Source organism: Pteronotus mesoamericanus, unplaced genomic scaffold (assembly GCF_021234165.1).
Source record: "Pteronotus mesoamericanus isolate MK-2021 breed Mesoamerican mustached bat unplaced genomic scaffold, CSHL_Meso_final contig_90, whole genome shotgun sequence".
Lineage (NCBI taxonomy): Eukaryota > Metazoa > Chordata > Mammalia > Chiroptera > Mormoopidae > Pteronotus > Pteronotus mesoamericanus.
Window position 1 is genome coordinate 33,321,243 of NW_026555277.1, and position 14,480 is coordinate 33,335,722.

General features: G+C 34.0%; 1 protein-coding gene across 1 annotated transcript in view; it reads left to right on the top strand.

The window, feature by feature from the left end:
• Nucleotides 1–14,480, top strand: part of DCDC1 (doublecortin domain containing 1) — a 349,931-nt gene that overhangs the window by 138,399 nt on the left and 197,052 nt on the right. The window contains exons 8-9 of the mRNA XM_054585968.1: nt 5,578–5,667; nt 12,772–12,942. Coding sequence (XP_054441943.1) covers nt 5,578–5,667; nt 12,772–12,942 — 261 coding nt within the window. The remainder of the gene's footprint in view (nt 1–5,577; nt 5,668–12,771; nt 12,943–14,480) is intronic.

Sequence of the window (14,480 nt, forward strand, 5' to 3'; positions counted from 1 at the left end):
CTAGATGTGATCATCTTGAACGCATTTATAGAAGGAACTTAAGTGAGACAATCTGGTTGGAAGTGGGAACTAGGTCAGAATTTATTAAGGGATCTCTGAGATTCGAACTGAGTGAAGCATATGTCGCTTGAGAGGATGGGGCTGAGCCAAGGCAAAGCTAAGGACTGAGTCCTGGATTATGCCCTCATTTGCATATTACCTCCAGCTTATATTTAAATTCCTAAATAAATTTAGGTATGTGTGTGGGGGGGCAGGTGACACTAACCACCTAGGCCTGGCTTCCCAGTACCCTTCCAGGCCATCCATTGCCTCGCAACGACTCGCTTGGATGAGCTTGGCCCTCTTTCCCTGCTTGTCCATCCAGGCTCAGCTTGTCTCCCCTCCCCCGCTTCCCAAAGCCAAGGCAAGCCACCTCACTAACTGCATTTAGAAAGAATTTCATCATGTAATTAATTGCTAAACAGTGATACTAATTTTTATTAATAAAATTGCTCTATTATCACCTCCTTTTCCTAGCTTGATACTCTCCATCATTTATGCCTTTCCATCTCCAACCACTCTGTCCCCAAATAATATCTGTGTCCTTTATACTTATAGATTGTATTGTTTTTTTTACCTCCATTTAACAATTAATTGTGACCCACCTCATGACATAGATTGTCATTTTCTATTGTTTTTATTTGTCTCCTCAACCATATCACACTTTGCTATTACACTATTTGTACCTAGAAAAATGTCTAATACAGCTGTTGCCTGTGGAAGGAGGTTATATCATTCAATGCTGTGCTCTTCTGAATTGTGAGGGGAAATGAGATCAGTTGGATTTAGTTCTAAGTCCCCAAATCTCTCCTTTCCTGCAACGCCAACTTTGTCTGAGAGCTAAGCTATTGTGTAAAGATTGCAGAGAGCACTCCCCTGTGAGGACCGTTTATTACACGTATCCACATGTATTTTTTTATTTGCCTAATCTAATTTTAAACCTTGAATCTTTGTTTGGTGTTTCTCCATAGTTCTTAGTTTGATTCTGAATAAATAGTAGGTTGCAATTAAATTTTAAGATGAACTGAACAAGACTGTGATATTTATATCTTATACATCTTAGGTTCAGTTAAACTCTAAAGGATATTTAAATTAATACTATGTCAAGAAAGTTCAAATTTCTTAACTTTATTACAAGTGTTAAACACTTAAATTAATCCCTTAAACAAATTCACACACACCCCCACACACATACCACTTTGAAAACCCCATTTGAGAGTCCTAAGAATCACCCTAACTAGTGAACAGATAGTAGGAACAGATAACATATATTTGACATGTTAACCTATTCATTAGTTTGATTTTGTACATCTGAATCTCTTCTAGCCATTGCGTATATTTTGGTTTTATCTTTGTTGACATGTAGGAAACCAAAAGTATCATCCTAATCCAATTGAAAATGATACAGACTCATTATTTAATTCCTTTACCAAACATTTTTTTTTTTAATGTGGCCATTCTTTATCAATTTCATGAATGCATTTCCAGACAAATTGTTTAGGTTGACAAAATTCAGTTTTTCCTGGACATCCATGATACCAAACAGTGGCTTCCCCCACACTCCTAGCAGCCACCTCCTGTTCCCATACATAAATGGCAGCCAGCAATGGCTGGAGACAAAGGGCTCGCTCCCAGTCCCAGAATACAGTGACATTCATCCTGAGAGAAGCAGGGGCGGCTTTTTGAAAGCCGACTTCTTCAGCTCGACAATAACACACAATGAGTTATTGACTTGTTTATATACGGAGCTCTTTTCAGTAACTAACTCTGACTCCCACAGTCTGGACAAATGATTGATTTCGTGCTTAGAAAAAGAGAAAGCTCTTGCGCTAAACTCTGTAGTGCAAACTACTTCTTCCCCATTTGTTCCCCGACTGAATAGGACCTTATTAAAATGCACTTTCCAAAAAAAATACCTGCAGCTGGCCTTTATAACCATGTTTTGTATATATAAATAAGTAATTTGTCCCAGTCTTTTGTATATTAACAGACCATTGAGAAACTTGTCAATATATATGAAGGCTGATTGTCCTGTTGTTTATGCTAAATTGTATTACCTATATTGATCTGTGAAATATGGATCAAATAATATATTAATAAATCAATATGTACTGGTGAAAAATAGATTATTGGTAGAAAGATTTCATTTTCTTGTTGGGTTAAATCAATTTATTAAGAACTTTATACACGATGCATACCATATACATCATCTTTGAATAATTAGCTGTTCTTCTGAATACAGTCATAACTACAGTTCAGAACACTGAGAGTTTGGTTGGACTAATAGGCTCTTTCTTCCCCCTTTGGCTAGTACTTAAATGGAATGCCAATATGAATTAGATAGACAGAACATAGCAGGTTATATGATTACTGTACCTTTTCTAAAGATACTAATGATTGGACTCTATGGTTTTCTTTAAAGCTATTTTTCTCCTGTAAGATAGATTTCATTTTATCTTACTATATGTTAAAATGTTTACATAATTAGCCTTTAAAAAGTATTTGTCTTTCTCTCTCAAGACAAGTTTTACTTAGGGCAATGCCTTCAGGGTTCATCCTTTTTGTTTGCTTTTTAATTCGAAGTTAATGTGAAGTTTCTATTCTGAAGAAAGAACATTAGGACATCATTCAGAGGGTCACCTGGAGTCAGAGCTGACTCAGTGGCACGGAACACATATACCCTCTTTATACACAAAAAAATTAACCTTGGAAATTCCAAGCCCATTGACAAAAAGTATTTCATATATTTTAGATAAGAATAACAGATCAAAATCATCAAGTTTTGTTTAATGAAGAAACAGGATGCTTTCCTCCAAAGTGACAAGAGAAGAATCCTGGTATTGTTGTCATGTCCTGGGACTCGAGGGAGAGATGCTATTAACACTGCATATTATTAATACCTTAGGGTGAAAAGGCACTCTCTGAATTTGACTTTTTACTTTCAATGATTTTCTCTAACTGATTTTATTAAATCTCTCTCTCTCTCTTTTTTTTTATTTTTATTTTGGGAATGGCTGCTCTGTGTCCAGAAAAGGCCCCATGTGTGTATCTTTATATTTTGTTGACCACTTAACTCCAATATTTTGCTGTATTCTCTGTTAGATACTATGCATATAGTGCTCTTCAATAATGTTCATAATGTTTTCCCCTCAAGCTGATGTAGATTAGTCCAGTATTTCTTTGAATGTTGGGTATTGGAATGTAGGTGATTTTTCCAAATGTAGCTCTTTAAAGGATTCCCACCTTTTAAAGAGTTCCTTCAAAGCAGTTCTAGGTGTCATGGTCCTGAGGGACCTTATTAGAATCTGACTTACTACTGTTGCATCAAAGAGTTTTGTGGTTATGTTTTTGTTTTATTTTGCTTCACTTGAAGAATATCTGCTCTGAATGTTTTTTCATTTGGAAATTAATTTTGTGAAGAATAGATGAGCTTGGTGAATATTTCCCCAGTCACACTCCAACATACTTATTTCCTTCTGAGGTGAGAATCCCCAATAAAGAAATAACCATGGAGCCTTGACACTGTATGTGGCACCACGGTTTACAGATAGGTTTCCATGAACGGAAGCTGAGTTTGATGTTTGGCTTTTTATAATATTATGTTATTTTGTATTACTTCAGCCCAGGAAAAATATTCCTTGGGGAAGATGATTCTAAGAATAGTCTTAATTTTGTTGAGATATAATTGACGGATGACACTGTGTAAGTTTAAGGTATATAGCATAATGACTTTTATGTATTATGAAATGATGTCAATATGTTTAATTAATATCCATCATCTCATATAGGTATGCCAAAAAACCCAGTGTTATTTTTAAATATTTATTTATTGATTTGAGAGAGAGAGAGAGGGACAGAGAGGGGGAGAGAAACATTGATTTTTGTTGTTTCACTTATTTATGCATTCATTGGTTGATTCCTGCATGTGCCCTGAGTGCGGGTTGAACCCACATCCTTGATGTGTTGGGATGATGCTCTAACCAACTGAACTACCCAGAGAGGGCAAAAACCCAATTTTTTTACCTCGTGATGAGAACTCTTAGGATTTACTCTCTTGAAACTTTCAAATATACCATACGACATTGTTAACTATAGTCATCATGCTGTACATTACATGATTTTTAAAAATTTTGTTTCCAGTGGTTCTCAGTCTAGGACAGGGATCAGCAAGTATTGCCTGCTGTCCATATTCAGCCTGTCACTTGTTTGCTTTTTGTTTTATTGAGCCATAACTACACTAATTTATTTATGTGTTGTCTATTTCATGCTATAAGGTCTTAGTTGAGTAATTTCAACAGAGAATATATCCCCCACCCAGTCCTAAAATATTTACAATCTGGGCCTTTATACATATGTTTGTAAACTACTTAACTAGGCTAATTGTCACAAACCTAAAGATCCCTGGGCTTTTCTTCTCTCTAAAACAAAATCTCTGATATGCTGAGCTGTATCCCATATAAGTGGATGGAAAGTTTACAGGTTTGATATTATTCATATAGCACATGTATATGCATAGTTAGATTGAGGAGGCCATATTGTTGACCCCACCCCCATTTTATCCCAAGTATTAGGGTGGGTCTTCAGGCAGGGTATGGATTAAAGATTCATGTTAACTCAAACATAATTTGTCAAGCATACAATTGAGAAAGCCTATTTAAAACAACATTAACAAAACAAATAAAACAAAGCAAAAAAACATGGTGATTGTTTATTTTTAATCTTCAATAAGGAGACACAACACGACAAGTCCATTAGTTAAGAACTGTCTAAGCCTCCAGTTCAGAGGATTCTGTATCAGGCTATTTTCTTTCTTTCTGTTAATGCCAATCTACTGAGTGATATTATTGTGCGAGTTTAGCTTTTTCTTTTTGTTGAAAACAGTACTTTGTTTCCATGGGGACTATTTATAAAAAATTATTGAATGGGCCACATTCACCTTTTTATAACAAAGTTTAGTGGGAGTAGCCAAATACCTCTATCTGGTTTTGTAAATGGAGCAGATCAGAAGTAACTGTTCAGGTATTTAAGATACATTATCCTTTGTCGTGAAATATTTTAATGCATTTGGTACCATTCTAGAGTGTTTGAAGTAACATTCGCCTTTGGTTTATGATCTTGAGTTCTTATCCTGACATATCAGCATCCGATTTATTCCCTACTGGCAATAAAAGACTTTAATAGGAAATATCAGCCTAATTTTAAAAAGCTGCTATGCTCATTTTGATAAAGTGCCTTTAAATAGTACCCATCATTGTCAAATGTCTGCAATGAAAGACTTACTCCCAAATCATATTTTAATAAATTTAAAAGCAACAAAAGCGGAAGTAAAAAGTTCGGTGTTAAAGGCTTTAAATATAAAAATGAACTTTCAACTTACTTAATTTCAATGGAGTGCATTTTTACATAAGTATATGCCAAATTAATTTGAAATTTCTTTCTATGGTAAATGAGCTGTTTGAATAAATGTTACTGTTAGGTGTAAACGGGTGCCATTTATTTATTTATTTATTTATTTATTTATTTATTTATTTATTCCAGTTAAACCTGGCCTTGGATAAACAGGAAGAGAAAATTGCAGAAAAAGTTATTTCAGTGACAGCAGAGGAACACCACAAGGCACAGGAAGAAGTAAGGAACTTACTTTTTAAACTATAATATAGAACCACATGAACACTAATTTTACAATTAAGACAAATTTTGCTTGGATCTGGTGGTGAACCAACTGTAGTTACAGGATAGTGACGTGAAAAAAAATTGGTCAAAACTGGAAATCATTTTGTTGATATCAGAAGCTTGAAAAATAATTATATGCTTGACAGAATGAATCATATGATTTTCTGAAAAATACTTATGAATTCTTCCTCATAAATTTCTTAATTTAGTAAATTATTAAATGCGACTTGACTGTGAAAATTATAAAACATACTCACAGGAAAACCATTAAACTTTTGTTGAACTTTAAATAAACACTAAATCTTGTTTTTATTCTCTGAATTTCTAGGAATAGAATTATCGTTATGAACTTCTAAAATGCTGACAAAGTTATCTCTTATCGAGGAAAAACTGTAGTTTACAAACGTCAAGCTTAAGTGAGCTAATCAGAAGGTTCTGTAGGCCATATTGCAGTGAAGAACGATGAAAGCAGCCCTTCTTTCCTCCAGCGCTCAAGCTGTGAAGGTGACAGCATAGTCCATAAATGAAATTTTAATAGAAAATTGGTGTTAGACAAAAGGGAAAAGTGATTTTTTATGTAGTTTTCTGGAATAAAAAAAGCATTTAACCTTTCTGAGAAAAGATCATAGGTTTGCTAATTTACATGTACCACTGTGAGTAAATAAAATCTATAAGCAACTTAAAAAATAAGATAGTGTGAGTTAAACTTTCATGTAATTCTCTTCTGACATTTTAGCAAATAAATGTACACAAGCTTCAGGGTTTCACTGTTTTCTTATTTTGATTATATCTCCTTTGCTAACTATGTGTTTTAGACACAATGCATCAAATTTTCCTGAGTGAATTCAAGTCTTACATCAGAGACTACATTAACATTTGGGAGTTATGTGTGTCCAGTATTAAAGACTACATTGTAAACATTGATTGGTAATCTCAGTAGAAAATATTTCATAAAAAATTCAACTTGAATAATTACTAAGATGTAAACTATAACAATTGTATAGATTTAATTTTAGTTCTGACTCATTCCACTTAATATTAACAAGTTAAAAGGGTAGGTTGTTAATTATAAATTTTAAAAACATAGTCCTCTATTCATTTGAAAAATGTTTTTATTATCATAGTTGGAGAGTTTTATTACATTTTTACAGTAAATTTAAAATGAATTTATCATGTATCTTGATATGGTAAACTTCAGAAAATGCCAATAAATATCTCTAATTAATATAATTAAAATTATATCTGTAACATGAATTATTGTTAGAAGTGAAATAGAAAATAAAAGAATGAACAAATTAAGTATTTTCTACCTTTTAAATATTGTAATTGTTTTGCTCTTTGGCATTTTTTGCAAAATTACAATTTCAATGGAACCAAAGCTTAAGTGGCCCAGGAAAATGACCTATATGAAATATATCATCCTGAATGCTACCTTGTTAGCAATCCTGGAAATGAAAATTCTCTTCTCTGGAAAATCCAACAGTATTATGCATATTTGGTATTTCTTTATTATTGCCTTAATGCCTGTTTAGTACCTGTATACTTCAGCATTCTTCCTGCACAGTACTTTATTTGGGTATATATTTGCTTCATCAGCTGTGGCTCCAAATGCCTTTTGTTTGCTTAGGAAATCAAATGCACAGTGAGGGGAATGTGTACTTTTCTGCGTGTGTGTGTGCGCACGCATGTGTGTGGCATAACCTCGAAATATATTCTAAACACTATGAGAGCAGTTTCTACATCACTAGTTTGAAAGTGATTATATTATTATTGATTTGTAATGTCTAATATTTTGTTTGGAAAAAGTCAGCAACATCAAGCTTTGGCCCTAATTCATATACAGAGATGTGAAGTTGTAATGACAAAGATAAATGATTTACTTTTTAAAAATAAAAATACTATAAATACTATATTTAGATATTTCAAAACCTAAACTAAACATTAGAAAACCTGAACTTTAGATTTAGATGTCTGCTGCCTATAGTTTTATCTTAAAATTTGGTTTGATTTCATGTAATTTCTCCACATGAAAGCTGGGAATAATAATAAATGTATTTGTCATAAAACCACTTTTAAGTGATGATATTAAACTACATCAAGCTTTTTGGAAATGGTCTACTGGAAATCTGCATGTAATTTATTATTGTGGGTTTAAAAGTCTGTTATTCCAGATTGTCCGAAAACTAAATACCAAGGTGGGAATAAACGTGTATGAATTTCATTAGAAGAAATGCCTATGAGGGAAAATGAGGAGAGCTGAGGGTGAGGCTGGGAAACATGTCTGACTGAAAGGCTCCTTTGAACACAAGTGAAGGCAAGAGGATAGGAGGTCTGGGTTTAAGCATCCTAGACTGTTTTGCAGTCTAAGGAGGGTTCAGAAAAGCTGGTGGTGTATCCTTGAGCCAAGATTGTGTATCAGAGGTGTCCTGTGACTCCCTGGGATGAACTTGGCTTTGCTTAGCCATGGGTACTAACTTGGTGGTGGATTCCAAAGCACAATGGCTGGGACCCTTGGTTAATTATGCTCCTGTAGTTAGAGGTCAGTGAGACACATTGTTATTGCTCCCTCAAAAGGTATAGTTGACATCATCCTCATTGCTATCAACATAGTCCTATTGCTGGGTGAATAATAAAGGCATTTAAAATAGTTCTATTTTTAATCACCTCTTTCCTCACGAGTGGCCGTGGATGTTAGACTCTTGAATAAGCCTACAATAAAGGCAGCACCTTAGGAACATATGGCTGCAAATAAGATAGCTATCCTTCCAAAATATTTTCCATTCAGAAGTGGTCTAGGAAACTATTAAAAAGTTGGGAGTAATCCAAATGGTAGGAACAACACATGGTACACAATTCATATTTCCTTGTAGTTATACTGCAGCTTCTAAATCAAGAGATACTTAATTTCGTTCACAGGTTTCCATGTCTTCTCTAGTCTGCACTCATTCAAGTCTGGGCTATGTTCACTTATTAGCCTGAAAAACACTGTACTCCTGGGCCTAAAACAAAGAAGAGATTTTAGGAGGTTTAAAATACTCATTTTCACTTCTGTCCCCATTTCTGATTCGTAATTATGTTGTGAATGACAAAGTGTCTTGGTCTTCAGTTTACACACTCACCTGGCTTTGGGCCCAGCCTGTACACTACATGCCAAGATGACATTCCTAACATAGAGGCTGCTGCCCCTTGTGCTGATTTCAAGTGACAGTTCAGTGCAGTGTTCTAGAGTCCTCCTTCTGTCATAGACAGACTCAGGGCCACATAGAATTCAGCCAGACAACTGAACTCATCACTAGAAAGCCCAGAGCTTCTCTAAGAGTTATTCATTATAGCCCAAGTACAGTATTCAGAATGTGTGGTTCAGAATGTACAGCCTCATATGTATACATTTTAGAATGATTATAAACAAAATATTTTGTGTTGACTCTAAATCATCTGGTGAATTTAATAAAATGCAAAGGTTGCATGAATGTATCATAAACCATGGCCAAACTGCCCTACATGTTATGCAAAAACCTACACGTATGTTTATAGACAGGTGTTCATTTGCATTCTTTCAGAAGTTTAGTTTGTTTCCTCCTCAGAATACTCAATTTTTTTTTGTTACCTTCTGCTCATTTGTCACTCTCTCAAATTCTGTACAAGTGTCACTTCCGTGCAGCATTTCCACGAAGAATGAAGAGTAGAATGTGTAGGCTTTCTGTTGCACAATGAGATGGTGCATTTTTTCAACATATGCATACGTAAGCCTTCTTTTGTGAATGGGACTGATAGGGTCAGATAATGTTTAAAGGGAAAGGCTTTATGTCTCTCAAGCCTCTATGTTTCCACATGGATGCTCCCACACACACATAGATTGAATTATGAACAGACCCATTAATGCTGGGATCACAAAAGGTCAAGTTTTGTCTTCTTTTACCCCTATTCACATTGTCTTTGTAGAGAGGGGGAAAAAAGGATTTGCAGGAAAAAAAGATTAGTGATGAAGAATTTTAAAGAACATTTTCCCCCTTTTACCAACATCTGTGATTTGAAAAAAAAATTATATTATGTAAAGTAATTCAGAAGTATTGAATTACCTATTTTGGTATATGACTTACTTCATACGTAGGGTTATTTTTAAGGGTAATATTATCATAATAACTGAGAACATAATGTAGCACTTTGAGGCTACACTTTATAAATATGTAAAGTTACAAAGTTTTAATAAAATTGGATGGAATTCATCAAAATGTCAATGACATAAATTTCATATATTTTCTAATGTGTTTTAAGATATGTTAATTTTTGCTAGAACCTCTTATTTGATGGTTTTAAGTTATCTTTTTTTTTTAGTAACAGGTAATAATTGGTCAAATGAAGTTTGACAAACATTAAGAAAAAATCATGAGGCCAATGAAAATAGCAAAATCATGGAGAGATTGTTTTGTAGCAGTTAAAAATTCATAGGAAATGAAGTTTTTACAGCTTTAACCAACAGCCCTTTAGACCACAAATGACATCATCATTGTATGCTTGGTTGATTTCTGATGTCACCTGAAATCCCCTATGAGTGAAAGGCTATGGATTGTGACAATAAAACCAGTCACGTATGAAACTGCTCTCAAATCAAAGCCTGATATTCCTCTTTTTTCTTCTTTTTGGTGGCTTGCTATAGCACAAGCAATAGTACATAAAATTAAAGAGAGCAGTATTATTGACTAGCAAAATACATTGTGTGATACTTAGTATACTTTAAAGACTACATGAAATTATATCTTCCTGACTCGTATGACCCTGGGAATAGGTTCAGAGAGGATCAGTGCTTACCAGAAATGAAGCCTTTCTATGCAAAGCCTTTGATTCTTTGATTTTAATTTTTGTCAGATGACTGTAAGAGCAAGTCAGCCGGATTGTTTTGGTCTCTAGTTTTGGAATGATAAATACTGTTATTCATCATTCTTGATGATAACACTGCTGGAAGGTAGTATGGTGAAGATGAGGCTGAAAACACATCTAATATTGGATCATTTATCATTTTCATATTTTAAATATTCCAACTTTCTTAAAGGCTTAACAGTACTATGGAAGGCACATGAATTTGTTCCAGAATGTAAGAAAAGATCTTAAATCCTGAATACCAAGCTGTGGAATCTGGGGGAGCAACTGGAGGTTTCAGTTTGCTGTTGGAGGCATATTAATTCAGTTGAGGTTGCTGGGTGGATTGGGAGGGGAGGGACCAGGGAGAGCAGTCAGGAGGCATTTTGATAGTTCGGGTAAGGGGTGGTGAGGAGATGATGGCTTGGACCAGAGTATCCCTTATAAGGAAAGAAATAAATAAAGGCGAAGAAACATATGCATTTAGAAGAAGGACTGGCAAACTGCAGTCCTGGGGCCAAACCCAGACCATCACTTGTTTTTCTGAAGAAAGTTTTATTGGAACGTATTGCTGACACATGGACTGTGCCTGCTTTCAAACTGCAACTACAGGGTCATGATGAAGACATTCTGGCTCATAAAGCTGAAGGTGTTTATTATCTGGCCCTTAAAGAGAAAACTTATCAATCTTTTACTTAGAAGAAAAGATTGTTTAGAGGGAGTAGATGATTAATCTCATGGGGACAAATAAGAGAGAGATGAGAGACCAAAGAAAAATAGGAATCATTTGAAGTAGCTTGTTTATAATGCTTCTAAATTTCTTGGGAAAGTAAAATATAGTTTAACTAATATTAGTCAACAATAATATAACAATACATATATATATTTATTTCTACCTAGACATTGAGGTGGGTTGGAGAATCTGTGTAAAAAATAGTTTCAAATTTTTATCAGCTTCATGTGAAATAAGGTTGGAATAGAAAGACCAAGAAAAACAATGAGAACTTAATATGCAGAAAACACTTACACATGAAAATAATAACGATATAACTTGTGCACAAGCCATCTACTATAGGTTAGACATTGTGCTGCCCATTCTTTCATCTCATTTAATTTTTAATATGGTAAGACCAGTGTTTATGGATGGACAAAGATTTTTATTTTTGAACTTATGAATTAAGCCTTTTGTTACCTGTTCAGAGTCTCTCAGTCAGTAAATAAGAGAGCCAGGATTTTAGCCCAAGATTTCAAAAAGTCCATGCTCTATTCAGAGCCATTCATAATTCTGAATGGGTCTAATTTAATCAATTTTGCAGAGCCATGGATAAAGTGAATTTCTGCTTTTCATCTTTTTGGGTCACTATCAAATATTGACAATTATTTATGTAAGAATCCTATCTATTAGAATATAAATTTACAAAATACAATAAAGAGTCAAAAAATGATAATGATTTTTAATTTGTAAACTGTATGGATGATAACATTCACTTGTTATTTCTGAATCCTCAGCATGTCTTCTTGACAATCCATAGGTCAAGTTTATATCTTGATCTGTGCTGATTATAAATCTAGAAATTTAAAAATAAAGGGACATGTTTCTAAGCCCTTGCTGTTTCTGGAAAAGTTCTATGAATTATTCAGAAATTGATATATTTTCAAGATATTGTTAGAATAAAGCATTATCTTTGAAATGTGGTTATTGTGAAAAATTATATCTCAAAAATTTGGAAAATTATTTATTTAAATGGCCAATTAATATTAATGAAATTAATATTAAAAATTAAATATCACATATAGATGGTAAAATAAAATATTCTAAAAATGAATGTATATATAACAAAAGTAAATGTCGTTGGCACCTACATTGCATTATTTAAAGTCTTAAAGAGGTTTTATCCTTTTAAGCAGTTTGAAAGTTTTTGGCAAACTTGTCAAAATACTCAGAGATATTTTTAATTCAGCCACTATAAATGACTACCTATTTCATATTACTGAAGTGCAAAAGTTACAAATTTCCTATCAATAAAATTAGTTGATGAAGGAATGTATGTCTCTCCCAGTCTCCTTACTTGAAGATAAATCTATACTCAAATCTTTGTATTGAAGTAATTTCCCCCCATCTAACTAGGTACTCAAGAATCTAATAGGTGTGACATCAACAATTACTTCTTGCTAATAGCTCTTGTAATTTAACCCCTTCAGGTGAGCAGGCTGATTGATGAATTGCAGACAGCTATCAAAAGCAACAGAGGTCATCTCTCTAAACTCAGCCCCCAATTACAGGCTGAGCAGGAGCAATTCTCCTCTTATGTCTACCAACACATTAAAAGCCTTCCAGCAAACGCTCTTATCCCAAGAGGCCTGCAGCTCAAGGTGGGTGTCATTCTGTGGCTTGCACTGGGTTCAGCCGAAAACAAAACAGTCCGCTCTGTTTGAGGATCCGTGTAATAATACCGCTCAGCTTGAATTTCTTTTTATGTTGTCTCCCTCAAACTGGAGTTTGGTTTACAAGTGCTAATATTACCATTCAGGAGATATATTTTAAAAGAAAATACCAAGAGGCCTTTGAAATGTAAATTTATAAACTTCAACTAGTTTTCAATCCAGACAAGGAATTTTAGTGAAGAAATTTAATTGTGAGCATTTGCAAACTTTTCCAAGAAACGTATTTTTCACAGGACTAACTATATATTTCAGTTTTTGAAACCAGCTTATTTGGAGAAATGGGCAAACTTTAATAATTGACAGACAGTGGCAATAGGAATTAGAGGTGAAAGGCCAAGTTGCTGATTGATGTTCAAGCTACATTTCCAAGGAAAAGAATCAGTGTTGGATAAGTGTGACACATGTCTGAGTTCACTTGATAAAATCAATACCTAAGAATATGCTGGGCAAAAAGGTGAACTGGTTATTTGTCAGGACAAGATGGCTAAATGTCCTTGACTAATATTTGCTATTGCATCTTCAGAAGAGAAAAAAATAAGTCATACCTGACTAAAGTGGTTTAGATACTGGAAGCTCCGGGAGTTTAAATATTTTCTTCATAATGGAGTCTCCGTGTTAAGTCTGTCAAATTATTATTGTTTTATAATTTCACATTCCATATTTCAAAAGACTAATATTATTAAAATTTGAATTATTCAAAGTCTGGCCCTTTCCATTTAAGGGACCATTACTATATCTCAACCAATTCATTTCTTTTGATTATATTTATATTTGAATGTGGTAGCATTCAAAGTAATTGTATTTTGATCAGCTTTTACCTCTATAATTCTTCTTTCTTAACATTCATTTTTATTCTGAAAATAACATTATAAGCATTATATTTTTGCCTATAACTTGTTTCTTTTAATGGCATTCCCATGTTTATATTTTGAATAAGAATATTACCACATAAAAATTGACCTTTCAGGAAATGTAATTCGATGATAAACATGCTAATTTATTTATTTCTCATAGGTTGTGTTAGTCAGGTAAAGGTTTAGGGAGTGATGTTCAGGACATCAAGGTCAAGGGTTTTTATAGTGCAGTAGCATTGTTCTTTTCCAGAGTGTTGACTTGGTTACAAATCCATTGCGCCATTTTGCCACGAATTTTGTACTTGCTGTTGATTAAGAAAGGAACTGGGTGAGGGAATGTGGAGCCCGAATGCCATTCATCCCCACCTACTGGTATCAGCAAATACCACATGACCTGGAAACAATAGCAGTGTCTTTAATCTCACAAATTTAGTGTGTTTTTCTGAATAATTTCTGTCATGTTTAGCACATGGAGTTGATAGTAAATAGTTTTAAAAAATATAATGAGCATATAATAGTATGTTAATTTCAGCTGTAGTTATGATGCTATTAGTGACTGCATTTCCTGTACTGTGCATTACATCCATGTGACTTAGTTGTTTTATTACTGGC